Here is a 20,321-nt window from a genome sequence, read left to right as displayed (position 1 = left end):
AAGAACCCTAATATCATGGCACAAATCAAACAAAATCCACAGACGAATCAATAAAATCACCGCACAGAGAGCAAGAGGAGATAGCCGCAGGTGAGGTATACCGTCGCTACACCAGAGGACCACCACGAATCCGCCGGTGGAGGTTGACTCGGACGGTCAACCGAGATCGAGGGGAGCAAGAGGAAAGGGCGCACCAGAGCAATGGAGGAAGGAGAGGCACGAAATGGGGGCAGTAACCCTAGCCGCGACCCGCGCCCGCCCTTTTATCGCTCGCATGACGTCATCTCCCACGCTCGCCCAAACCCTTTCCGCCAAGCATTGATGCATCTTGCATTGAGAGGGAAGTGGAAATCAAGAAGACGGAGGCGTCCGAGACGATGGAGGGGAGAGGAATGAAGTGAGGCAGCGAAATCCTACGAGCAGGGCAGTCAAACAAGACCACACTACACCGAGCGGTGAGAGATAGGCGTGGGCAACGAATCACACCCGTAGTCACGTACATGCGTCCAACTCATGTGCTTGGCTGCACTACACAGCCTAGCCACTAACTAAAAAGCCAAAGCCACACAGACACAGGTAGTCTTTCCTATAATGTAATCACAACCTGTCGGTGATTTAGCACTTCCCAGGAATCATTAGCCAGCTAACTGCCCGAACCCAAAACAACCAGTAATCGCCCAAACAAACCACGTCCAGCTCACCACGCACCCACCAAACCGAACCCAAACTGTCTCTGCCACGCGGGCCCCATAAACCCCTCCCTCTAGAAACCGCCTCCCCGGCGACCGGCTGCAGCTGGTGCGAGCCAGTGGCTGACCGGCAGCCTTCGCGGCCCCTTCTTCTCCCCTCCCGGTCACCTCCCCGCAAACCCCACGAGGAAAAAGTTTTTTTTTCCTTCTCTGTTAAACACGCGCAGCGAAGCAACGCAGCAGCGACAAAAGACACGAGCCTTTTTCGCTCGCCGCTGCCACCACCTCGTCGTCTCGCCTCCGCCTCGGCCTCCGCACGCGCTCGCGTGCGGGATCTCGCGCGGGCTCGCTTGCCTCCCCTCCCCGCGGACCCGCGCGCGCGCACGCGCACCGAGGGAGGGCGGGTTCGATTGGGTCGCGGTGATTCGGGGCCGGATCTGGCTTGGGCTTGCCCGGATCTCGGGCCATTGCGGCGGGGTTTTGGTGTGATTTCGCTTGCTCTGCTGTGAGTTCCAGGGTTTGTGGCGGGGCGATCCGGCGGCGATGGCGAGCCGGGTCAAGGAGGACGAGCGGCACGAGAAGATCATCCGCGGCCTGCTCAAGCTGCCCGCCAACAAGCGCTGCATCAACTGCAACAATTTGGTGAGTCTGTCGTCTCGAGTTCTCGAATTCTCTTGCTGAATGTGGACGGGTTTGGGAGCCACGGAGCTGGCGGGCAGGTAGGAGCTGTTTTTAGCTTGCTTGACTTCATCAGCCACAATGCTCTGTTGCTATGAATGGCGCACACATGCCATGTTGGGAGGTAGCTGCATAACTAGGTGTTTGACCGGAGATCAGCATTGTATTGCGTGGGTTTAGAGGTCAATTGTAATCCAATTTGTTCCGAAATGGAATGAAATGTATCCTTGATGCAAGCGGTTAGAATTTGCTCTGTCGTTATGGTAGTCACAAATTATTGTTTTACTGTAATATAATTTTATACTAGTTGGTAATTGTAGCTACTGCTTGCAACAGAGGCAGCCTTTATGATTCTCAGTCTCACTTCCACCACTTTTCTGGACCTAGCTAGCAGGAACCTAAGCTGTTAATTAGGAAAGTTGTGTTGTGGTTTTCTCAGAGGCGCTGGCTAGCAATGCAGTCAAATATTAAAGTTGTGATGTTTAGGTAACAAAATATGGATATTTCACCTTGTTGTGGGCATCACTCCTATAAATGAATAACGATGTAGAAATTTCAGAAAATGTTTTAAGAAAGCTCGTCGTCTCATTGATAAGTCAAATAGCATATCAGTTTGTTTTTGTTGATATAATTTGCCACATTTTTAGAAGATGGGGCACATGGATGAAGCTAAAGAACAAACTGATATGTGAGCAAAAGATCTCATAACACCAGCTATTCATGAACTGCATTTGATTTATTAAGAACCTATTAAATCCACGTAGTTAGGATTACCCTACTGCACTTTTCCTTCTTTTTCCCTTCCTGTCTGGGGCAAAGTCATCCTGTGTGGTGAGAGGTGCACGCCTCACTTCAGGCACTGAACTTTATGAAGCTTGAGGTAACCCTACTCCCCTAGTGTTCAAGCGGATATTTTGTGTGTCTTTGACTGTGCCTTGTATCTCACGAAACTTTGGGCATTAGTATCTTTCATATGTTCCGTTTGCTTTGTAAAGTGAATAACTTGTTTGTTTTCTTTCCTCTTTTGTATCTATTTGCTTACCTTGTTGACATGGAAGTGTCTTGGTTCTAGGATCTTCTGTACATATCTTGCTTATATATTACAAGAGTAATATTTTGTTAGTGCCTCTCCTTCTGTTCCGCCTGAAGAAAAAAAACAAGAACACTGATATGCTGATTTGAACAGGGACCACAGTATGTCTGCACAAATTTCTGGACCTTTGTTTGTACCAATTGCAGTGGAGCACAGTAAGTATTTTAGTGAGCCCTCTTTTAGTTTAGATGACCAATCTATCGAGCTTCCCCTTCTTTTTGTTTAACATATGCCTTGGTGGAGTGAACTATTGGGCCCACCAGTCCCCAAGTGAAATATGTCGGTCTTTTTCCTAACAAATCACTTTGTTTTCCTAGTCGAGAGTTCACGCATCGAGTAAAATCAGTTTCCATGGCCAAATTTACTGCACAAGAAGTTACTGCCCTTCAAGAAGGGGGAAATGAGGTAACTTGTCTTGTATCTGTTTTTCTATTTTTCCCAACATTTTCATGTCTTCTATTCAACGTTTGACGTTGATTTTACTTGACTTGTAGCGTGCTAGAGAAGTATTTTTCAAGGAATGGGATCCTCAACGAAATGGATACCCTGACAGCAGGTGTCCTTTTTTTAGCAATTCCTTTTTGTAAGTCACAATGCTTAATTCCGAATGGGAAGTATGACATGTTTCTTTTGGTCTCAGTAATGCGGACAAATTGAGAAATTTCATCAAGCATGTGTATGTGGAACGGAGATACACAGGAGAAAGAAGTACTGATAGGCCACCAAGGGCAAAGGTGATGTTGTCTCCTTACTGCTTTAAAAATATCTCCTCAGTAACCGATCCCTATTTTTGTAAATATATTATTCTCTTTGAAATTCACTATGTGCTGATTGATTGTCATCTTGCAGGATGACAAGGATGAGTATAGTGAAAATAGGAGGTCTGATGGAAATTGGGGTGGTTCAAGAAGTCCGCCAAATGGAAGTTACTCTGATCGTCGGAGTTATAGTGGACGGAGTGATGACAGAAATTCCAGATATTCCTATGGGGACCGTAGTCCTGGCTATGACCAAAATGACTATAAGAAAAGTCCTCGCTACTTTGAGGTTGTCGATGATAGATCTGGAAAAACAACTCCAGTTCAAAGGTTTGAAGACCGGAGGTTTTCAGAGCCCAGAAAGCCAGATAGTGGGTCTCCAGACTTCCAGAAAGAAGCTGATGGTTCTAGTCTTGTTGTACGGCCAGTGAGGGATATATTGGGTGACAACGCTCCTCAGCTTCGGGTTGGTGAGCCTTCAAAGCCAGCTACTGAACCTCCAAAGCCAAGTGTAGTCAGACCACTTGATCCTCCAAAGCCAAGTGTAGTCAGACCAATTGATCCTCCAAAGCCAAATGGAACCAGGTCAATTGATCCTCCACCACTGACAAAGGTTGTTCTTTGTTACTCCTGACATTTCCCTTCTTTTAGACATTGCTTTTGTACTCTCGAAATATCATCATGTTCTTGTGCATCTGTTCGCTTACTATTCTTCTTGCATGTTCATAATGTAGACAATATCTAGTGCAAGCAGCATTGGTTCTTCAGAAGGGACATCGGAACAGACAAAGGTGGCAACTGCAGTGAGTTTAATTGATTTTAGTGCAGATCCTGAACCTGCATCCACAGCACCACCACAGCCGACCCCTTTGCCACAACAGCCTCCAGTTAATGCAGCAGCATCACAGCCTGTTCTTGAACAAGGGAAAAGTGCTCCTTCTGTCAGTGGCGGTGACTGGGCATCTTTTGATGCTTTTGGCCAACAACAAACACCACAAACAAGCAGCAGTGTAAATCCCCTTGAGTCTGCACTTGCACAGCTGTCATTCTCCGAAGCACCCTCTGCACCAAATGCGTCAGCTTATCCTGCTTCTCTTGATCCCACTTTGAAAGCAAATGATGGACATTCATCTGTCCTAGACCATTCACATTCCTTGTTTGATGCGCCCTTTGGAATCTCAGGCAACCAGGTAGTTGCATTTGCGTAAATTTTTAAGCTTTATGCACCTGAGCCTTTTTTTCCGAAAAAAATAGTTTTCACTGGATTCCTTCCCCAGGCCTCAACAGTAATGTCTGGCCAAGGATCATCAGTTCAACAATCTCCTCTAGCTGCCCCTACGGCTGGACTTCCATCTCAAGCTACTGCAAATCCACAAGGAACCAGTGGTATTCAAGGAGCAGCCTCTTCTACTGACAGTAAATTCAGTGGCAGGAAAGAACTTCCAGCGGTACGTCATACATGATTAGCTGTGTGTTTTGCTTCTTCTAACATTAATGAGCAATTTCTTGAATGTAATGTCACTTACTGGAGTTTTATTTGACAAGCACTATATATGTTACGAGGTAGTTAAGTGAAATCATGGTCTACATTGGATTCCAATTCAATTGGGTAGCCACCATACAGATGTATAATGTTCAGCGAGTGTAGTTTCTCCTTAGATTCATGGTTTTGTTTTGATGTGTTTGAACACATTATCTTGTTTGGCTGACTAATTATATGGGAATGAACTAGTACTAGATTGAAAACAATTTGTTCAAACCTCATTTGTTTTGAGCCTTTGGTTTCTGTAAACTTATGAGGTGCCATAAATGTTGTTAAGGTTTCCATACTTGTCAGTGCATCTGTGTTCTCATGGGTGTTCATTTGCAAGATCATTACCTATTGTCAATTGAAGACAAATGTACAAGTTTCTTCTCTTCGATTCTTTGAATAATGTTTTGGAAAAAATGATGAACTGATGGATCTGACACTATGCCTTCCAACGAAGTCATTTGCATGAGCATATTTGACACGGACAAAACTTATTGCAGGATATCTTCACTGCACTGTATCCACCATCAACTCTAATGATGCCTGGTTGGCAGAGAGCTCCCCAATTTGGAATGGGATACGCCATGCAATATCCACCTGGAGTGGTACCCATGTCATTCTCATATGTGTAACATATTCTGCACCTGAGTTGGTACTGTCTTTTTATCTTAACATAAGGAATGCTCTTCCAGTTCCAGGGAATGCAAGCATATCCTCATGGAGCATTTCCTCAGCCTACATATCAGCAACCTGTGTATTCGCAACATGCATATTCCCACCCCCAGCCTGTGAAAGCTTCGAACCCTTTTGATCTTGGGAATGAGTCAGCTCCAATTCAAGCTCACATGGTATAACTAAAATGTATACTGTAGACTTGGGTCGCCATGCATATTTTGCATTCCTATTTTGTTAACATGCTTTTTACTTTTCCATTAACATCAATTTGTTTTATCTGTGAGCAGCCCCCATCTGGGCCACCAGGAGGAGCATCAGGCCCTGCTCCCCAAACCTTAATTGGCAACTCTAGTTTTGGTGTTCCTCCACAGCAGCCTCACCAGCTCTACCAGTCAGCTGCACATCCAAGTAATTGCATATTTCCCCATCATAATCTTGCTCTTTAGTACCTCCTTTTTGCACACTGCTAATTTTTGCTTCAATCAGGCCATTTCATGATGCAGCAAGTTCCGAACAGCAAGCCCATGCCCGAGCAACAACCTAATAGCATGCTTGCAACGTGAGTAAATGTTGTATTTACTATATCTTCCAAAGTTGAAACATGTAGTGGTAGACTATTTAAATGAGCTGTCTAATTATTTTTTAATATATATCACATCCCTTGTATGGCATCCATAAAGAAGGGACCTTACTTAAATTATAAGAACTGTCAAGCTGTTGGATCACGGATTTAAGTAAAAAATAAATTAAAAAAATATCAACGTGCCGGGGATCACAGATTTAAGTAGCTGAGATTGACTACGCAAAGTAGCCATATTTCACCATTGAATTATCTAAACTTAAATTACTGGTCAATCCATCTTCTATACTAGTAAAAAAAACTGTTTTCCCCAGCCCTGGTGCTGTCACAGCCTCATTTGGCTTGTAATAAGAGGAGATGAATGCGGGTGTCGGGCTGTACCTTTTTGCTTTTTGTAGAGTCGATTTGTCTAAACTTGTAGTTTGCTTGGGTCTTTGGTTTAGTCAGTGGCCATCTCATCTGAACCCTGGCATTCAGTGAGGACAGCAGTATTGTTACGGGGGTTTGAACGTTTTAAGTTGCTCCTGAGTAATGAAATTTGGTTCGTCTGTTGTGGAAGAAAATTCACCTTCTATTCTTGTCATCTTGTGGCATGGAAGTCCCTTGGTTTGTATCTTCATAAAAAAATTAAATACAGCAACCTAAGCTGCACTCACTGAATTGTGTCATCTGTACATCTTTGAAGTACCTACAAGACGTTTTTGCTTACTGGTAATGGTGAATTTTAGATTTTAAGGGCCTTTATTCTCTCTTACAATTTGGTTGCTTAGGATGGTATAAAACATCGCCCTGTCCCGAGACACCTGTATTGTATTTCCTGCAACACTGATGTCTGACGTGTGACATCACAGGCAACAAGGTTTGGGTTCCTTCAACATGGGTTTTAATCAGCAAGCTCCTCCCAGATACCCGCAGCCAAACACCCCACCTTCCTACGGCTCCGTTGGGGGTAGTAATCCATTTGGCTAAAGGAAGTGTGGAAATACCTGCCTCTTTCAACCTTAGAATGTGTTTCATACAACCAGGTGGTGTATTTTGTCGGCCGTAATGTGTTGTACAAGTTGTTTCCAAAGGCTTAATGGATCGAATGTAACTCTGTTTTAGAGGGCCTAAGCTGCTTTCAGCCTCATTCCTTGTATATTGTGTCTGGCGTTCTGCTCGAATTGCATAGTATGTATATTTTGTGTTCCTTTGTTGTCTTGGACAGTATCAGCTCCTGTTTTAGTACGAGTGCAGTTGGCTATTCAATTTAACGTGGATGATAAGTACTGTATACTAGATTAGATGTACTCCCTCTGTTCAGAAAAGAATGGAACTACGTATTGCATGCCGGCAAAAGTAGTTCACGTTTTACTAAAATTCTAGAAAATACTATTCACATTTATGGCTTTAAAATAATTTATTATCAAATATATTTCGTAATTAATCTAATGATATTTATTTGATATCATAAATATTGATACTTTTTTATCTATAATTGATCGAACTTAAGATATAAAATCATGATACTGTATTAGAATTGCATTCTTTTCTGAACCGAGGGGGTATAATCGTGATCAATCAATTTTGTGGTTTATTTTACTTGCTATCTTAGTATCACTTATTTTTGTGTGATCTTTTTGTAAGGGTTCTTTTTCTTGTGGCACTCATTACAGGTCAAAAAGTTAGTAATGCAACTCAGCAAGTGCTTAAACATGAGCCCAATTTGGCCCAGTTTAATAGCCCGGTTTGGCCCAATTCCTAGACGTAGAGCTAGCCTTGCCTAGGCTCCTGTCGTCTGTCGCGTAGCTATGTATTATGTACCTACTTATGTCTCAGGTACTACACCTCAGGAAATAATTTCTATCTTTGCTGTCACTGTCACTCTGGCCAGATAGCTGCTCAACGGAGTCGGCTATAGAAGTAGCCTAGCCATCACAACAACAAAACATAGCACAACACAAATTGCTCACAATTAACTAAACACGCTATTGAAAACATCTGCCGTAAACTTATTATTCGCTACCATTGAAAAGGTGTAACACAATGATACAAAGCTCCCAAGTCCGATGTACATCACAGGTAAAACATTCTCAGTTCCACAAGCTACTACTCTATGTACCCTGTAAAATATCACTCCTCCGATCACCAATCATATCCCACCTCGGTGAAACAAGAGTACCTCTGATGGCTATAAAATGTCTTCGAGATCTAAAGACCTGATCTACATGTAAAAAAGGAAGCACAAAATTTCCTATAGGGCACAAAGATGAAGTGTTGATTAATTGCGGTCCAACTTCGTATGTGGATAAGCCAATCCTAGAGCACATCCCATGCTTAATACCGCTCAAGAAAAATGGCTTGCATGTACTCTAGATAGCAGTCAGCAACCTGCAATAGGATTGGTTACTTGTATTATAGCTTTAACATGACTGAGAAGGTTCTATGGTACATGAGTAATTGTTTACTTGGAATAGCATTTGACCTTTACAAACTAAACCACTGAAGCAAAGTTGCTGTCCCATTGATCCACTATTGCTCAGGAGTCAGCACTGCAAAGAGAAGACAACCATTTAGAAGCATTCTAGTGAAATTGTGTACATCAAAAAAACTGGTAGAAATCCATAACAAAACAAGGGAACGGTAGCAACAAAGCAGGCATCAGTAACTGAAACAGGAACGTTTTAAGCAAAACATTCTAAGGGATACTTTTTAAAAAGCAGTTTGACCAAGCTTAATAAAATTAATGAATCCTAGGTTGATCAAAACTCCCTGAACTGCCATACTGCTAAAGAAAAGGGCAACTTAAGGATATATTCATAGATCACCCAGCAGGAGCTTCCTAATATCGTGCACTGGGAGGTAAGACCAGGAAAAATAAGGTATTTAGGACTGTACACTTGCTCAACTACAGCTTTTATGCTGATGGTTCTTCATTTTTCGTACCCCACTGTTCCTCACTACTGTTTCCATTCACAAGGACAGCACCATCAGTTGAACCCTCAGCCTCAACCTCAACAGCTTCATCTTGACTTTCTTCTACTCCGTCATCCTCTGCATCAACCTCAACAGCATCTTCTTGACTCTCTTCTACTCCACCATCCTCAATAACCTGTTGAACAATGATCAATGTTATCAGTTCTGCAAGAACAGTGAATGGGAAGCATACATACATATATATAAGCAAGCACATGTAGCAAAAATAACAAAAATCATGAAAGAAAATGGAAAATTATAACTGGTATGAAGCTTGAACAGAAGCACGGAACTTTGGAAGTGCACACAACTAACTCTACTGAACTCAATTTAGATAATAGGTCAACAAACTAGAAACTAACAGGAGACAGTCCTATACCATTTATAGCAGCTCAGAGGTTCTGATCAGTTATATTCAAAACATAATTCTATTAGTTTTAAGGTACGAAATGAAACAGTGCAGAGCATCATACTCATAAGTCATAAGCAAAGAAGTTAAACTACCAGCATGTTCCTTGACAAGCCAATTTAGTTAAACTATAATATCCACACTACTCCCTGCATTCCAAATTATATATCACTTTAGCCTTGTCCCAAGTAAAACTTTTCTAACTTTGACCAAGTTTTGGGAAAAGCACCAACACAATATCAAATTAGTTTCATTTGATAGTGCATTTATTTGAAAATTGTAGATGTTAACAAAGTTTTCTAAAAATTTGGTCAAAGTGAGGGAAGTTTGTCATAGGACAAAACTGAAATGATTTATAATTTGAAACAGCGGGAGTGATTACCATATTGTCAAGATCAAAATTAGGATATTCACATGGTAAATAAGAGCAACTAACATCAGATAACCACCTTTTTTTGTGAGGAATCAATCAGTACTAGATAATAGTACCTCGTGAACAGTATCTTCATTATCATCTGGTACCATCTCTTCATGTACATGCATATTTTTAAAAGCTTCCACTAAACTCTCATTTGACCTTTCAGCATGAATCATGTACTCCTCGGCCGGTGGATAGATACCCCTATTCAAACAATTTTTTTTTGTGTCAGTAAAAGGTGATAGCTTGGAGAAATATATGAGATTGACATCGCTTCCAATTTTCAACAGATGAGCGCAATTAAAGCACCCTCATCTGATGCAAGAGGTAATCAGAGACAATACAAAAGGATACAGTTACATATGAAGATAAAAAAGAACAAAAACCTTTTCGGGGCAACAGCAGCTTCTACATTGAGAGCAATCTGCCAGTCTTCAAATAAGTTTGGGTACTCATTAGGATCAGCCAGCGACTCTGCTGCTTTTGGGTTTACCTAAAAAAGCAAATGGAACAAAACAGTGCACATTTCATAAACTTAGACCTGCAATTTGAAGACAGTGATGCCCAAGTCTAAACCAGTGATGCCAAGTCTAAACTTGAGACAACAAATATCACATGGGCGTACCCAGTGCAGAGAGCTCCCGCTCTGTGCGGGGTCTGGGGAAGGGTGTCAGTGGCAAGCCTTACCCTCGCCTGTGCAATGCGAGGAGACTGCGACTCGAACCCGGGACCTTCCGGTCACAGGCGGTAAGACTATACCGCTTGCACCAGGCCCGCCCTTCAAAACAAATATCACATGATTTTAGCTAATTTTTTGAATCCTCAACTAGTGTACTAAAATTATTAGGTAAATTATGCTGGACGAAAGTGAAAGCATCCTTTACAAGTAAATTCAGAATCAATTCCAGCAGTGGACTGTACCAGGGTTATGCTAACATAATAATACCATGCTTGAGTTTGTAACTTAAGACAGTGACAATTTATCCTGAGATATGTGCACTAAGACCAAGTTAACCTAATTAAGATATGCAGAAAGATTTAGCATAAAACTGAGTAGAACGGAAGCAAAGGAGACTCATAGGACAGAAGACCTTCTGGAGATCCTTTTTCCACAATGCTACAATCTCAGGGACTTTGCTAGGAAGATAAGATCTGGCCATCAATGCTGCTTCCGGAATACGATTGCTGTACAAGGGATAGTAGACGAGTCAAAAATAAGAAACAAAAAAATTAAGGTTAAGCATGACAATCTTGCCCAGATGCCTCTACCTTTCTATTAGCAATTGAAGACACTCTTCCAGCTTTCCTAGCATGAATAAACAAAGGAAAGAAACGTTGTTCTTTCCTTGTTCTTTGGCTACAGATGCCAATTTGTTAATGCCTTCGGCATCCCCAAGGGAAGAATACAAAAGCAACAAACCACTGAGATCCATAGCATGTAGAAGACACTCCTCTGCCATCTCAAGCTGCAGAAAATTGTATGGCATGCGAGTAAGCGACTTCAACTTAAATGTTTGCATGATTGCATCATAGTTTTACATGGAACACTATTTGTTAAATCTAAGGAAATAGCAATAAGCATCCCCTTACCATCAAACTTTTAGTATAACCTTTCTCTTTATAAGTACCCTCGTATTATCATAGATGATTTTCTGCTTCATAATAGCTATGGATCATACACTGTTTGTCCCAGTCACAAATAACTAATGTTTTGGACAGTGACATGATCACCAAGAAACTACTTTTAAGTCTTCGACCACTAATTACTAATCCAAAATGTATGCAAAATATAGTGAATTGACATGTTGAAAAAATGTTCAAAGGTTATTCTTAGTGAATCTAAACCTGTGCAAAATATAGCGAGTTTACAAAAGTTCAATCAAAGTATTCTTAGAGACATTGATGGTCAAAGTTTAAGCCTGTCAAATTCACACAACATAAAATGACACTTATTTGAGACCAGAGGAAGTAATAATTAAGAAACAATTATGGCTGAACCACACTGTATAAGGACAACATAGATTGCGGCATTGCGCATGCAAGATAAACGATACACCCGGTTGCTGTACCTTTCCATTAGACATAGCTAACTCCCCTAATTGCTTCCACTTGGACTCACTTTGCACCTCGGTAGGCAATCGCCTGCAAAGCAACTATTATTAGAAAATTTTGAAAAAGAAATACTTTCTCGAAAATGTGGAGAAGAAAAGAAATTGATTATGCCTTCGCAATTTCAAGTCGACCAAGCTGCACAGCCAAGTCAAATCTGTAATTAGTGTCAGTTGCTATCTCGAGGGCTTCCTCCAACATTCCCCGTGATTCCAAGAAACGTGCCACACTGCAAAACGAAAGGTTGGTTCTATGCTAAACCTGACTTGACACTACAGTAATTACCATGACATTGAGCACCTGTCATATTGTTCCTTTGGTATAGATGATAAAACATCATTCGCACGATCAAAATCCCCACGCATTACAAGTGTTTTATACTCGATCAAACTAAGGAGTAAAGTATACCCCACGACACTGCAATAAAAAAGTGCATTAGCCACAGAACTTGTGTACAAAAACTACATGTGAAATTTAGGTAACAAAGATGAACTCACTTAAATTGCTTATCAATAAGATAGACACGGCTTTGGTTTGCAAGATATCCTAGTAAATACATTGGCCGATCCAAGTGAAACAAGGTTGTGACCTATAACACATGAAATGGTTATGACATGAAAGCGCTCTATCAATAAATGATCTAACTCAAAAGATATATAGGATGTCTTTGTTAGTGACGAAAAAAACTCACCTCTCCTCCTACACAGTAATTAAGCCGCCATGAAGAATTATTGTAGATGAAACAGTCGCCAACCCATAGCCCAGTGCGGACACGTTCATTGATCTCATGAAGCAGTTCAAAGGCATCTTCCACACCTTCCTCACCAGCTGAACCCCCTCCATCCAAATGAGATGAAACTACATCCCTCTACAAGGTAAAAGGAAACTTTTAGTCTTTTATATTAGTACATTTCCATTTGACCATAAAAATAATTGCTTCTTAATTTGACATTAAAAAAAACAAATCAGTGGATGTAACAGAAAGGTCAACTGAACATAGGCAATTAAGGTAATGACAGAACTCACATTATATTTCAAAATGTAGAATGACGTATCACTTGCAATTGTTACTAAATCACCACTGTCGGCCCAGTAAAGGTTCTACACAAAGAAACATGTTTTCAGTGGCACAACGTTTCAAATGGCATGAATGTAAAAACAGGTTTGAAATAATAAGGCGGCAAATTCCATTACCTTCACATTGACATCAATTCGACGTATCAATCTGCATTCCGCCCAATCATAGAAGCAAATGAAGTCATTTGTACACATAGCAAGTAATACTCCACCAAATATCCGTTCAGCAGAAAATGATGGCCTTATACTTTTCTTCTCCTGAAAAGACCAACTCCAGTTAACAGACTATGTTCCAGGAACCCATAACAAAAGAGAATGATATACCGAGTATAGTATGCTGGTTGCAATTCACTTAACAATTTAGTTTGGAGCAGCACAGTAAAATAGTTATTTTACCTTTACATCGCACTTAACAAAAAAGACAACACAAACTACAACAACAAAGCCTGTCAGTCCCAAACAAGTTGGGGTAGGCTAGAGTTGAAACCCACCAAGAGTTGAAACTACAGTACAGTTTATTTCATAGCGTCTATAATTCATCATAGAAAATATTGAGGCCACAAATTGGATATGAGGGCCAATTGACCAGACATTTCAAGATTATCTTTTATGGCATATGTACTCTGAACCCCACAATTACAAAAGGAATGTTAAGCATGTTACCAGGAACAGGTACCCTACAGGTGTTTGTTAAGACTTAAGAGACAGGCCTACAGCGGTATAGATATAACTAAACAAAACAGTGTGTCAGAGAGAAGTGAATATGTTATATTGGAACAAACCTGGAAATTTTTACTGTGTATCTTTATCCTCGAGGTGCTTTCTCTGATGGCATATTCTCCATCAGTTGACCAAACAACTTCAAGTGCAGACCCAAATGATCTGTTTCTCCATGCTAATGCTGTGTATATTATGTATTCTCCATCTCCACATACAACAACAAATCTCCCATTCGGATTGTGCCTTAAGTTCTGAAACAAATATTGCACCAGTATATTATTAACATAAACCAGCACAAATAAAATATGCATGACCACAAAACAGGTTTAAAAAAATCATGATAGTTCAAACATTCAATGTTGTTCAAAAGAATGAACCGTTACCCCCTAGCTATAAACTGCCATAGGCATTTTTATGGTCCCACCAAGTTACAGAGAACTTTATTTGCACAAATGAGCTATCAATGACCATGAAGCATTTCATTTTGGTATTTGAGTTTAACGTTATTATACAGAAAAAATGCAGCTAAATAAACACAATATCCGGATGCATTTCCAAAAATACATGATGAATGTATTATCATGAAGCCATGTCTATGTTCCTTGGACATTAAAAAGATCACAATTGAAGCATCCATTTTATCACAGGTAAACTTACTTGTGGATAAAGATCACAGCTTCCCAACTCCTTCACGGCCAATGGTAACCGATCACCATCTGCGATCTAAAAAATGAAAATGTTAAGGACCACAGAGAAACCTTATAACAAGCTTACTAAGTTTACATCGCAATAGCATGGTGAACAAAGGCAACCTCATTGTCTGCACCAACACTCTTGATATTGACAGTTTGGATTTCATTATGCTTTGCCCATATAATTTTTCCACTGCTATCCATGCTAGCAACAGGAACTTCACGACCAATTTTTATCATTATTGTCCCTTCATCGTATCCGATCACGACCCTACACAAAATAAGATATTCCGTATCATTAACTTGACTTATGCTGTCAGGAAAGAACAAGTCAATGAAAATCTCACACAGCATGTTTCAGTGAGAGCAATTCTTTAACAAATAGTTAGGTGAATAAACAATTTTACTGTCACAATGTATGAAAATGGGTTACGAAAAAAGGTGTGGTACTTCCAATAAGACAGTTGAGGAAATGTGGAAAACACAATGTATGCAGTATGACTGAGCTGTGGGTCTGTGGAGCCCTTGATGGCAGATTACAAGAAATGGCATTCGGTGTCAGACACTTCAATATGGAGAGAGAGAGAGAGAGTACCTTCTTGACCCTTTCATATATCCTAAAGCCCAAACTCGCTCAAGGCCATAGTTAAGAGTGTTCTCAAGCCTGTAAAAGCATCAAGAAAATCATTAGTCCCTTGTTCTATAACCAAAAAAAAAATATTAGTTGCATGGGAAAAGGATTGTGATACTATTCTAAATCATGAGTACAAAACAGCAGGATTTCATATATCCCGAGTTCTGGCATCGAAAAGTAGTTCCATAATTTTATATGAGAAAATGAAAATTAAAAAAAAAAACTCTTCTCAATACTGCAGGAGAAAGCATAACTCCGAGAACCCCTTTTTCTCATCACTTCATTGTTAAAGGAGCTAATCATTTCAACAGCTTATGGACATAACCTATTCTAGTCATGTGTGTCATGATGGTTTAATGCTCAACGATTAGTGCCAGCTCTGGTACCAATCATTATAGGGTTAGAACCAATCATGTGTCTCATTCGCCTCTATTTAGTTGCAGCGTTTTCTCCGTGTGTGACTGATTTTTACTGTATGTTGTAATACAAAACAAACAGTGCAAGTTAAATGTTAGATATGTATGTGCTGTGTGCGTGTGTATGGGCCTCCTGTGGCTGTGCGCCAGGCCCAGGCCGGCTTCCTACCGTGCCTAGATAGATTAGGATAGGCAGGTTATCCCTTGATTGGTTCTATTTCTATAAACCTCTCCCAAGGGCTGCCTATATATTTGTATACCTTGTATACCCTAATCAATCTACTATTCCACGCAATCTCTATTGCTCTCATGGTATCAGAGCTATTGCACCTAGCGATCAGCCTCCGAGAAACCAGATCCTTCACAGAACAGCCAGCGGGATCAAATTCAATGGAACAATTGTTATCGGAAGTAAACTGGCGAACAGAAATGAGGTTCTTAATAAGTTTAGGCGAAACTAAAACACTATTAAGAGACAAGGAACCCAGAAAATGAGCTGATTTTTCTGAGACTTTCAGTCCTGTTGTCAAGCCAGCCACCGTCCGCACCGTGCTGTCTTTGGCCCTCTCTCGCCACTGGCCGATTCATCAACTGGATGTGAAGAATGCCTTTCTTCATGGGACACTTTCAGAGACCTTTTACTGTACTCAGCCTGCTGGTTTTGAGGATTCCGCCCACCCTGACCACGTTTGTCGGCTGAATCGCTCTCTATATGGACTTAAGCAGGCTCCTCGTGCTTGGTACAGTCGATTTGCCTCTCACCTGCTGCAGCTCGGTTTTGTGGAAGCCAAGACCGACACTTCTCTGTTCGTGTATCACCGCGGCGACGACATGGTCTATCTTCTCCTTTATGTGGATGATATAGTCCTCACAACGTCTTCGACACCTCTTCTTCGTTGCACTATTGATGCCTTACAGCGGGAATTTTCTATGAAGGACCTTGGTGAACTCATCATTTTCTGGGTATGCATGTGCAGCGGTCTGGTGATGGTCTTCTTTTGTCCCAGCGCCAGTTTATGCTGGAGATTCTGGAGCGCACTGGTATGACTGATTGCAAACCTTGTTCCACTCCCGTTGATACAAATCCCAAGCTGTCTGCTGCTGAAGGTGCTCCCCTTGTCAATGGGACTGATTTTCGAAGCCTCACTGGTGCTCTCCAATATCTCACCTTCACTCGCCCAAATATTGCCTATGCTGTTCAGCAGGTCTGTCTCCACATGCATGATCCTCGAGAGCCGCATCTTGCTGCTTTGAAGCGCATTCTGCGGTATATTCGTGGCACTCTTCACTTGGGTTTGCTTCTACGGCCCTCTACTCAGTCGGATTTGCTGGTCTACTCCGACGCTGATTGGGCGGGCTGCCCAGACACCCGAAAGTCCACTTCCGGGTATGCAGCCTTCTTGGGCGATAACTTGGTCTCCTGGTCATCCAAGCGTCAGAATGCAGTCTCTCGCTCGAGTGCCGAGGCCGAGTATCGGGCGGTTGCCAATGCCATTGCCGAGGTCTCTTGGTTGCGCCAACTCCTTGTTGAGCTGCACGTTCCTCTGCGTCGCACCGCCCTTGTTTACTGTGATAACATCAGCACTGTTTACATGTCTTCGAACCCCGTTCAGCATCAGCACACCAAACACGTGGAGATTGATCTACACTTTGTTCGTGAGCGCGTTGCTACCGATGATGTCCACGTTCTTCACGTTCCGACGAGCTCTCAGTACGCCGACATCTTCACCAAAGGCCTGCCTTCTTAGGTGTTCACGGAGTTCAGGTCCAGTCTGAACGTTCAGGCTACCGACTATCAGACTGCGGGGGGTGTTAGATATGTATGTGTTGTGTGCGTGTGTATGGGCCTCCAGTGGCTGTGCGCCAGGCCCAGGCCGGCTTCCTACCGTGCCTAGATAGATTTCGATAGGCAGGTTATCCCTTGATTGGTTCTGTTTCTATAAACCTCTCCCAAGGGCTGCCTATATATTTGTATACCTTGTATACCCTAATCAATCTACTATTCCACGCAATCTCTATTGCTCTCATTAAACATCCTGCTACTGTAACCCTGTCACCAAACTTTTTTTGGGAAGTCATGTGTACTTAATCTAAGTAACAAAATCTCCTGCTACTGTAACCAACAATTGAACATTTAAACTCTAAAATTGTCACAACCAAGTTAAACCTCGAATCAAATAGCATAAGAGGCTATCACATAAACTGCTGATGAACTTTAGTGGCTACCAGATTTGGCCTCAAAATGAGAGCACACTTGCATATACATACATAAGCAAGTGACATGCATGGCAGGGATACTAAATAAATGAGTAGCAATACCTGTAGGTAGTAGAATGCCACATTCGAACTGTCCCATCCTCTGAACCAGTAATTATTATAGGTAGCTCTGGATGGAAACATACAGCAGACACATTATGTGCATGTCCTTCAAGTGTTTGAACGCAGCTCTTTGTTTGGTAGTCCCAAACCTGATTTTGACCAATAATGTCGTCACAGTGTACATACATGATCACAGGAGTACAATTCAGTGCATATGACAAACCTTTGCAGTCTGATCATCAGAGCCAGTAATTAAGTATGGTCGATCACCACCAGTGAAGTAATCAACACAGTTCACACCTTTTGAATGCCCATCTAGTGTGAAATTTGGGTCAGGGGAACCAAGACTCCATATCTGATATTGACAAAAATTAGGATATCACCATCAAGAAAAAGCTAATGACAGCAAATAATACAACATTGTGGCCAACCAGGTTTTTGAAAGCAGAGATAACACAAACCTTTACTGTGCGATCCAGGGAAGCACTAGCAAAGGTGTTGGTATCTTTTGGGTTAAATGTAACTTGCATCACATAGTGAGAATGCCCTTCGAATATTTGAGTACACACCCAGCCTTTATCCCAATCCCACAGCTTAATCAGCATGTCATCGGACGATGATAGCACAAAGGGCTGGGTTGGATGAACAGCCACACACCTAATGTAGTCAGTGTGAGCTTCAAAAACCTTGACCTTGTCCATTGTGTTATAGTTGTACACACGGATGAACATATCGTCGGCACCAGCAACAACCCATTGCTTACGTGCAATAAATTTAGCCGAACGAACTGAAATTGTTATGGAATATTAGTATGATGTAAACCTCAAGGAAAAGAAGCAAGCAGAAAGTTGGGTGAGCATACCTGGTAAATCCGTGACTTCAAATGATTTCACCATTGTCTGGGGATGAGTTGATAAAATGCCATCAGTTAAAGTTTATGACCAATAGGTAATATTTCTGGACTTTAAAAGTAACAAGAGATCATGGATTCACAAGGTGTGCATGTTTCACTTTTCTTTCTTCCAGTACTGGGGTTTAATTCTGTGTTTACTCTATTCCATTCCTTATTCTTCCTTCCAGTACTGGGGTTTAATTCTGTGTCTGCTCTATTCCATTCCCTATCTAGTCCACTAGTCTGTCAACCATTTACAAGCTGTCTATAAATTCAGCACACGCAACTAAAACCCATCCATCTCAGCATACGTCAGGGAGGTGCTTGTAACTTTTGCCCTAACCATTACGCTTTCTGAAAATGCAATTAAATCCAAATCATTCCTATTGGTTGTATGTAACCACTAGTATTTCCCTTACTCTATTGCTTCCATATCACAGTTCACAATTGTGTACACCCAAAATGCATGTGCCTTGACCTCTACAGTGAATGCTATCTATGCAAGTGTAATGGCTAATCATTATAGCGTAAAACGTTCATCCAACAGCCCAATTTAGTAGAAAATCACAGGCATAAGCTACTGTGAAGCATGAACAATCACCTACCTGAGTCTGGTAGTTCCATACACAAACGCTTCCCGAGTACAGACTCGACAAAATCCTGCATTCCGCAACATAGTATAATGTGATTAGCCATGGCTCACACGAAGCACTCATAATTCGCATAGCATCTCGGTACACAAAACCAGCCACTCACCATGGCTCTGTCGGATGCAGATCCACGGACTTCACCCTCTCCGACCTCTGCGCGAGCTTCCTCTGATCCAAGCAAACAGAGAACAACCATCAGCGACACGAGCCAAAAACATTTACCGCCGAGACAAAAACGAGCAGCAGAAAGCCAAACGGATCCGAGGGAGATGGGTTGAGATTACCTTGATATCCAACCGGAGCGGCTGCCGGAGCACGCCCGTCGCCCGCCCACCAACACCACAGACAGAAAAAAGGCAATCACGTCAGTATACAACGCCGGAAAGCACCAGATCCACGCGGATTTCAACCAGCCCCGCGGCGGATCTCGCTACCTCGCGAGCCGCCGCGCCACAGCCCAACGGGCGAGATCTCGCGTACGCGGCGGCGAACAAGCAAGTCGGGAGCTGGAAGAGGCGGTCGGTGCGAAAGACGAGAGAGAGGCACGTGCACGTACCATGGTGACGCCCGCGACGGCTACGGAGGCAGCGGCGAGGCGAGGAGCACGACTGGCGGAGGTGCAGCCGTGGAGGCGGCGCTTCTAGGGCTTGCGGGGGGGGGGGGGGGGGGGGGGGGGGGGGGGAGGGGGGGGAGAGGAGTGCGGGCGGTGGCCTCTCGCCGGACCGGGAGATGCAGGCGCGCCGCGCGGGGAGAGGAGAGGAGATTTGCGAAAGCGGGCCTGCGTGGGGAGACGAGGTGGAGAGGTAGCAAACGGGCTAACGGGTCTCCTCGGTAGCGTCGATTGGATCTGGACTCTGAAGTGGAGACCGTTAGCCTGTTCGTTCGGCTCGTCGTAAATGATCGTAAATTCTTAGTCAGAACAGTATTTTTTCTCATATAAATTAGACAGCGGTACTTTTTTATGAACCACAACAACGATATAAACCAGCCAACAAACAGACTGAGGTGTGTTTTGTGGCAGAACCA

General features: G+C 42.4%; 2 protein-coding genes across 3 annotated transcripts; one reads left to right on the top strand and one right to left on the bottom strand.

The window, feature by feature from the left end:
• Nucleotides 1–877: 877 nt before the first annotated feature.
• On the top strand, nt 878–7,231 carry LOC136530591 (probable ADP-ribosylation factor GTPase-activating protein AGD14). Of its 2 annotated transcripts, XM_066523313.1 has the most exons (13): nt 878–1,331; nt 2,554–2,615; nt 2,778–2,865; nt 2,955–3,016; nt 3,101–3,194; nt 3,310–3,831; nt 3,953–4,408; nt 4,496–4,666; nt 5,250–5,354; nt 5,442–5,597; nt 5,712–5,832; nt 5,911–5,983; nt 6,856–7,231. In XM_066523313.1, the coding sequence occupies exons 1-13, from the start codon at nt 1,233–1,235 to the stop codon at nt 6,971–6,973; spliced, it is 2,127 nt and encodes a 708-aa protein (XP_066379410.1). In that variant the 5' UTR covers nt 878–1,232; the 3' UTR covers nt 6,974–7,231. The 2 variants fall into 2 exon arrangements, with proteins under 2 accessions (XP_066379410.1, XP_066379411.1); XM_066523314.1 differs by lacking the exon at nt 2,554–2,615 and having other exon boundaries at nt 1,223–1,331.
• Nucleotides 7,232–7,985: 754 nt separating this feature from the next.
• On the bottom strand, nt 7,986–19,972 carry LOC136530592 (coatomer subunit beta'-2-like). Its single transcript, XM_066523315.1, has 26 exons — nt 19,852–19,972; nt 19,580–19,600; nt 19,402–19,463; nt 19,251–19,305; nt 18,616–18,652; nt 18,215–18,540; nt 17,977–18,108; nt 17,754–17,902; nt 14,980–15,048; nt 14,505–14,655; nt 14,350–14,415; nt 13,755–13,943; nt 13,090–13,230; nt 12,922–12,996; nt 12,587–12,763; nt 12,393–12,484; nt 12,196–12,312; nt 12,010–12,124; nt 11,856–11,939; nt 11,056–11,252; nt 10,878–10,971; nt 10,173–10,279; nt 9,858–9,990; nt 8,930–9,095; nt 8,469–8,535; nt 7,986–8,374 (listed from the first exon to the last, which is right to left on the bottom strand). Exons 1-25 carry the CDS (start codon nt 19,852–19,854, stop codon nt 8,516–8,518), a joined length of 2,778 nt encoding a protein of 925 aa, XP_066379412.1. The 5' UTR covers nt 19,855–19,972; the 3' UTR covers nt 7,986–8,374; nt 8,469–8,515.
• Nucleotides 19,973–20,321: the final 349 nt, after the last annotated feature.

The sequence above is a fragment of the Miscanthus floridulus genome, unplaced genomic scaffold (genome assembly GCF_019320115.1).
Source record: "Miscanthus floridulus cultivar M001 unplaced genomic scaffold, ASM1932011v1 fs_15_1_2, whole genome shotgun sequence".
NCBI lineage: Eukaryota > Viridiplantae > Streptophyta > Magnoliopsida > Poales > Poaceae > Miscanthus > Miscanthus floridulus.
This window is presented reverse-complemented; position numbering and strand designations above follow the sequence as displayed.